The 7,174-nt window shown below is 44.8% G+C and overlaps 1 protein-coding gene across 1 annotated transcript in view; it reads right to left on the reverse strand.

The window, feature by feature from the left end:
- METAP1 (methionyl aminopeptidase 1) overlaps positions 1-6,838 on the reverse strand; it is a 77,866-nt gene extending 71,028 nt beyond the window's left edge. The window contains exon 1 of the mRNA XM_017875487.1: positions 6,588-6,838. Coding sequence (XP_017730976.1) covers positions 6,588-6,701 — 114 coding nt within the window. The 5' untranslated portion in view covers positions 6,702-6,838. The remainder of the gene's footprint in view (positions 1-6,587) is intronic.
- Positions 6,839-7,174: the final 336 nt, after the last annotated feature.

The raw sequence follows: 7,174 nt of genomic DNA on the forward strand, positions 1-7,174 counted from the left end.
GGGCTTTTTTTTGTTTGTTTTTTTTTTTTTTTTTTTTTTTTTTGATACAGAGTCTCACTCTGTTGCCCAGGCTGGAGGGCAGTGGCATAATCTCAGTTCACTGCAACCTCTACCTCTTGGGTTCAAGAGATTCTTGTGCCTCAGCCTCCTGAGTAGCAGCTGGGATTACACGCATGCATCATCATCACCCAGGTAATTTTTGTATTTTTAGTAGGGACGGGGTTTCGCCATGTTGACCAGGCTGATTTCATAGCAAGAGATCTGCCTGCCTCAGCCTCCCAAAGTGCTGGGATTACAGGAATAAGCCTCCACGCCTGGCCTTAACAGGGATTTTAGAAATGCTTTCCAACAGACATGGCACAGCTCTGGTGTATCAGGAAGAAATCTTTACTAAGCCTTGCAATAAGTCAGGTTACTGGAGATAAAAACAGGAGAGAACTTATAAAGCATAAGAAGTTCCACGGGGTCCCTATCCTAGTTTCATCCATAAGGTGCCACACACACACACACACACACACACACACACACACATACACACACACATAGTGAAAAAGGCAGGCCTGGTTTACAGAGTGTTTTGAATTGCTCTTTATTCAAAGCCAGAGACAAGACTGATACCAATCAAGGAAATCAAAGTAAAAGACTTATAATTGTTGAGCTGGGAGCACTACCTGCCCAAGCATGAATAAAAGAATGCTTCATGTTAAAACTGTGAGGTCAGGTGAAGTTCAGGATCAAGCAGAAAGGGTTGTAATTACATTTATATTCCATTACATTAAACATTTAATACAGAATGAAGCTCAATGGTTGCTTTATAAAGTATTTCTGCCTATTTAATATCTATCTAAAAGGGTTTGCTATTGCAATAATACCAAAGACAATTACAGAAGCAGTTACCATGCCACTGCTTTTCTTCCGAATATCTAGAGCTGGAACGAGCTTAGCTATGCACTTATGTCTGTCACCCCTACCAAATTTACTAAAACTTAACTAAAATTTTGCAGATATGCTAAACATGATAAAGATTCACCTTAAAAAACATGACTAAAACTTGATTTCAACCCACAAACCAAATGAGCAATGTAAGATCACATTTCCTATAGCACTTCAATTTCCAAAAAGGTAACAAAAGACTTGTATAACTTTTGATTGCCTACCAGCCAAACGATGCTTGTTTTTTGTTGTTGTTGTTGTTTTACAAATTCTACTGTAACATAGGTATATTTCATGCCAAAACTTCATAGATGACCAGAAGGCCCTCAAACCAACAATAATCCACTAACAACACTGTGAGAACCACTGTTCTGGACAAGGATGCAGAATTAGCTTAGGATGGTTCAATTCTGGGTTCATGCACCAAATCATGTACCATCATTATATGTTCTTAAGTCAAGATGATTTAAATTTTCGAGGAACATTGATTGAAGAGTAAACAGCAGCTAAAAAATGGAAAAGAAATTAAATTCAACTATAAGTGAATAAATAAATGACAATACACCCATAACAGTCTTTATAAAGGATCATGTAAATGTAGCCACGACATGACACTACCAAAACACTGGTTAAGACATAAGGATGAGAAAATTATATGACATTATATGTATTATGGTTGCTATTTTTGTAAAAACATACACAACTATATGCATATGAATAAATACGCAAATATGTTCTTAAGAATACACACCAAAATTTCATAGAAATCATCTCTGGGTAACTGATTATCTTCACGTATATTTTCTATTTTTCTACAATAAATAATTCATGGATTATATTTGTTTTAAAAAGACTCATAATTTCTCTTTACCTCCATCCTATCTTTTTGCTTATAAGAAGCTATGACATTTGTACCTAAACTCAGCTAACTTACAGTAGTGTTTAAGGGTGGTCTGAAGTGATATGAGGAATTTAAAGAAAATCCCTATAAATAAAAAAGCAGAACATGATAATATCTCCTTTAATGAAGATGAATTCCAGAAACACTGCACTGGTGGGAACGTTGTTACTGAAGGAGAAAGTTTCAGAGGGCAGGGTTGCATTTCAAAGATACTGCATGTTATAATGGCAATTTCTTCCCTACCTTCTAACTCCAACCTACAAGATGCTCAACAAGACTTTATTCCAGCTGGGTGCAGTGGCTCACGCCTGTAATCCCAGCACTTTGGGAGGCCGAGGCAAAGTGGAACTCAGGAATTCAAGCCCAGCCTGGGCAACATGGTGAAACCCCATCTCTACCAAAAACACAAAAAATTAGCTAGGTGTGGTGGCTCAAACTGGTGTTCCCAGCTACCTGGGAGGTTGAGGTGGGAGGATCACTTGAGCCTGGGAGGTGAAGGCTGCAGTGAGCCAAGATTGCGCCACTGCACTTCAACCTGGGTTGACAGAGTAAGACCCCAACTCAAAAAAAAAAAAAAGAGAGAGAGAAGAATAACTGTCTTGTTATTTCAAAAAAAAAAAAAAAAAGAGAGAGAGACTTTCTTCCTGGGTTCAGTTAATCATGTTTCCTGCCACTTCTCTGAAAGAACCTATTATTGTATTTGTCAAAATGTTCACAAACAAGTAACATTTCTCCTCAAAGATTTTAAGCCCTCCTTGGTACTGATTTTAATAACATTACATATGAGGTTACATGCAAAATAAGGCCCAAATTTACTATACGCTCTACTAGGCACTCTGGATGCTCTCTTAAGTCACCTTCCACTCAACTCCATTGAAGAGGATGCTTCATTAGGCATAAGAGGGACTTATCCAAGCACATGGCAGCAAAATCCAGGTCTCCTTCCACTTACACTATGCTTACTACCTTTTATGTGTTATAAATATAAATAGTTACATATCACTCAGGTCCCTTCCAGCTGATCCTCTAACCAGAGGAGACAGCAACTGCCCTATGCTATTCACAAAGTTAAACATCAGCTAAAAAACTGAAAAGTTACTAAATTCAACCATAAGCAAATAATGACAGTATATCCACAATATAGCGTACTATTCAGTGTTTACAAAGGATAATGTAAATACAGAATTTCTTTGTTTTCCACTGCAAGCCCACTGATCTCTTTTCTTTCATTTAAGGAAATGAGGGAGGTCTACTGTGGGCAAGGCACTTTGGAAAATACAAAATAAGTAAAACACACCCTCTGTCCTCAAAAAATTCCTACACACAAATGAAAAGACATACACAAACTATTAAATAGGAAGGAACACTGCTATCAATAAATACAATCAAACATCAAGAACTCTTGGAAAACTCAATTTTCAAGTAAAACTGGTTGTACTCCTCCAAAGAACGAAAGCTTTCCTTAAAATTAAACATCCTAGGCTGGGTGCGGTGGCTCATGCCTGTAATCCCAGCACTTCGGGAGGCCGAGGCAGGCGGATCACAAAGTCAAGAGTTAGAGACCATCCTAGCTAACACGGTGAAACCCCATCTCTACTAAAAACAAAAAAATCAGCCGGGCGTGGTGGTGCGCACCTGTAATCTCAGCTACTCGGGAGGCTGAGTCAGGAGAATCACTTGAACCCGGGAGGCAGAGGTTGCAGTGAGCTGAGATCACACCACTGCACTCCAGCCTGGGCGACAGAGTGAGACTCCGTCTCAAAAAAAAAAAAAAAAAAAAAAGATATCCTCATTTTTCTAACAAGTGAGGTAATCATAGATTGTACAAAAGGTCACAGAGGAATAAACATGGTGGTGTGACAGAGTAACTGGGAATGCCTTACTTCTGTTAATGGTGCATCAGAAAGGCCTCTTGCAGTTTTGTTCTGTTTGTTCCCAAAGACAAGCTGGCCAGACAGCCAGGCCAGGGACCAGAGCAGTAGAAAGAAGAAAGATCATCCTAGTGATCAGAGAAGTGTTAAGGAAAATCCCTAATTTCTTCTTTTTGGTGTTTTGTTTTTTTTTTTTTTTTCTTGAGACAGAGTCTTGCTCTGTTGCCCAGGATGGAGTGCAGTGCAGTGGTGCAATCTCGGCTCACTGCAACCTCCAGCACGGAGGTTCAAGTGATTCTTGTGTCTCAGCCTCCTGAGTAGCTGGGACTACAGGCGTGTGCCACCACGCCCGGCTAATTTTTGTATTTTTAGTAAAGGCACGGTTTTGACATGTTGCCCAGGCTGGTCTCAAACTCCTGACCTCAGGTGATCCACCCGCCTAGGCCTCCCAAAGCGCTGAGATTACAGGCGTGAGCCACCATGCCCGGCCAAGCCCATATTTCATCACAGATGTATAAAGTGGCTTAAGATAAGTTACAGTGACTTGATCAAGTTCTCAAGATGGGATTGAGGAAATAGCTGTGATTTCAGAAGACAGGTGACATTTTGGAAAGGAAAGAATATAAACACAGCTTTTGGCTAGAGCAAGAGACTCAGAAGAGGGACCCTGAATGTGGGGACTGGAATCCTGAAAGCAATGAGGGATATGCATAATCAGACTGCGGGAAAAACAACTTCTGTACAAAAGGTTTTGTTTGATAGGGTTTTTTGTGGGTGTTTGTTTGCAAGGGGAGGAATTACAGTAGAGAAATAAATTAAGAGACTACGACAACTGATTTGGCGGGAAATTTTAAAAGCTGACCCTAGGAGGTGGTAAGAGAAAAGAAGAAAAAGAGACAGTTGGGACAGCCACTCTGGGAATATTTTAGTGCATGTCTAACAGTGATACCAGAAATATACCTGCAGAATCCAACATGTAAATACCTCAAATCCTAATACACAGAATAAACCCTGAATGTTTTGTTTTCGCAAATGTGTCTAGCATTTTCCCACAAACCCCAATGATTCAACCTTCTTTCTACCTGTTTCATGAATGTGTGTTTCATGCTACCTTTTTAAAATCTTAACAGAAGAGGGTCATAGGTATTAACTCAAAATGCCACCTACTTTTAAAGTAATTCTACTCAGATGGTACACAAATGTCAAAAGCAAACACTGTTTCTTAAGTTCAGGTCCCACACAGGCCACAAAAGGATAGAATTTGGAAATTTTAATGAATCTAAAGGAACTTTACTAGGTTTAACATGAGTAATGCTCAACATGTTAAACCTAGCACAGATCCTTTAGATTGTTGAGTAATGCTATTTTTAGATCAAGCAACACTCCTCCACGTGCAAGTTTTTCCAAATGATACTAACAAGGTCAAGGATCATATCCTATCTAAAAACAAGACAATATAACACAGCTAAGACCTCTTGCAATGGCTTATCTACAAGTATTGTGACGTAAAATTGTCATTTATATCTTCACGTTTTATATGTTTTATGTTGGAAAATATTTTTATTGTTTGTATTGTGTTCATATATCTGCCTTCACTCTTATTCATATTTTTATTTATGGCAGAGTTAAATCGTACTAGAATCCTTTAAAAAATAAAAGGCCTTACATTTAACAGCATTTCACGTTCCTTGGATAATTTGGGTTTCAGAAGAAGCTTGTGAAACTTACAAAGAAAGCTATAATCATCACCTCTGTACAGGGTAACACTGGAACTCAGAAAGATTAAGTAACTTTACTAATTCAAGATCGCACAGTAATTGGCAAGAGCAGGGCCCCAATCAGGCCTTCTCTTTATTCCTGCTCTCCTCCCCACAGGACACTACCAATTTAATATTTGAATATTCACGTGCCTCTCTTCAGTAAACCTGGACTGTAAGTAAGAGCCATACTATTGGCGCCCAGCCCTCACCCTGGGTCTCGAAATGCAGGAGCAACACTAGTCACTTTTCAGTAAACAGAAACACGAGCACGCGCTTCAGTCAGGACCCCATTCAACGCTGGGTTTGCTCTATTGCACAAAACTTACTAAAACACACTACAGCCTTCACGCCTAACCCTCAATGGAACTGTCCTTTTCACTCTGGGAAATTCAGTCACAGGTGACTCATCCCGTTAGCTTACAGTTTTGTAAATTAATAATTTTATATACCGAAGGAAAAGAACGAATTACACAGACCTCTCCCTTCCCCACCCCCAAAGTTGCTTAAGTGTCAACGCACGGCAGTAAAGCACAAAGAAGTGGGGCTGGACCTACCTAGCGTTTCTCCCCTCTGTTCCTCCTCTCTGCTACTCCGACCGTCCTCCGGCCACCCATCTCTCAGAGACCGGCGGGTCGCTTCCACCCCCCACCCCGCAGGGACCCGATGGACGGCCAGGCAGCCTCCAGCGCCCAGACCCGAGCCCCGCCGGTGCCGCGGGTGTGGAGGCTTGCGACGCTCGGGCTGCCCTTTTTCACGGCGCCACTACCTGCCCCCGGCAGCCCGCACACCTGGCTGCCCCAGCCCCAGCGCGGGGAACCAGCTCCAGAACGTGGAGGTCTAGCGCGGCCGAGCCACCCCGCACAAGCCTGCTTCCGCCCCAGCCCACATGGCCGCGGCGGGCGGCGCCCCAGCCCCCGCGTGAGCCGCGCGTGGCTCCAGAGGACCCGGGGACCCCAGGAGGCAGGAGGGGGCGGTGGCGACGCGGGTGGGGGAGGAGAAAACGCGGCCGGGGGGAGAGGAGGAGCGCGTCCCGACTCGCCGCAAGAGCAGGAGGAGCCAGCAAGGGAGAGGCGAAGAGGGGTCCCGCGGTGGCGGCAGATCCGCGGGGCAGCGGGCGTCTACCTGCGAGCAGAAGTACGAGCCCTGGATGCCTAGCTTGATGCAGGTGGGACACTGGAGCTTGGCCTCACTGCTGCAGCCGTCTGTCTCGCACACCCGCGTCTCCACGGCCGCCATGCTGCCTGCCCGCTGGAAGAGCGCCTCACCGAGGAAAAGGAGGCGGCGGGAGGGAAGAACGGCCGGGCGGAGGGGAGGGGAGAGAAATCGAGTCGGGGGAGGAGCAAGGCCTGCCGCGGGCCTGGGCGCGGAAGGGGGAGGAGCCCAGGGCCGACCGGGACCACGCAGCGCGCCACGCCCCGCCCCGCGCGCGCAGCTGGTGCCCCCGCCCGCCACCTTCGCCCCGCCCCACGCCCGCGGTGGCTGGGTGCCCAAGCCTCCTAGCGGCGCGCACGTTGGGGCTGTAAGGGAGCTCGGCAGGGCCCCTCCCATTCGGCGCCTTCGGGCGTCGGCCAGCGCAGAGCGCGACCTGCCGGCGCCTGGCTGTTAGGAGCCGCCCTCTCGCGGCGCACTTTCTGTGCCTACAGTCAGATAAGGCAGTTGTCCTCACTGACAAACACCCAAGAGCCCTGATCATCCCCGACACCCGCAGG

This window comes from Rhinopithecus bieti, unplaced genomic scaffold (assembly GCF_001698545.2).
Source record: "Rhinopithecus bieti isolate Rb0 unplaced genomic scaffold, ASM169854v2 scaffold_6708, whole genome shotgun sequence".
NCBI lineage: Eukaryota > Metazoa > Chordata > Mammalia > Primates > Cercopithecidae > Rhinopithecus > Rhinopithecus bieti.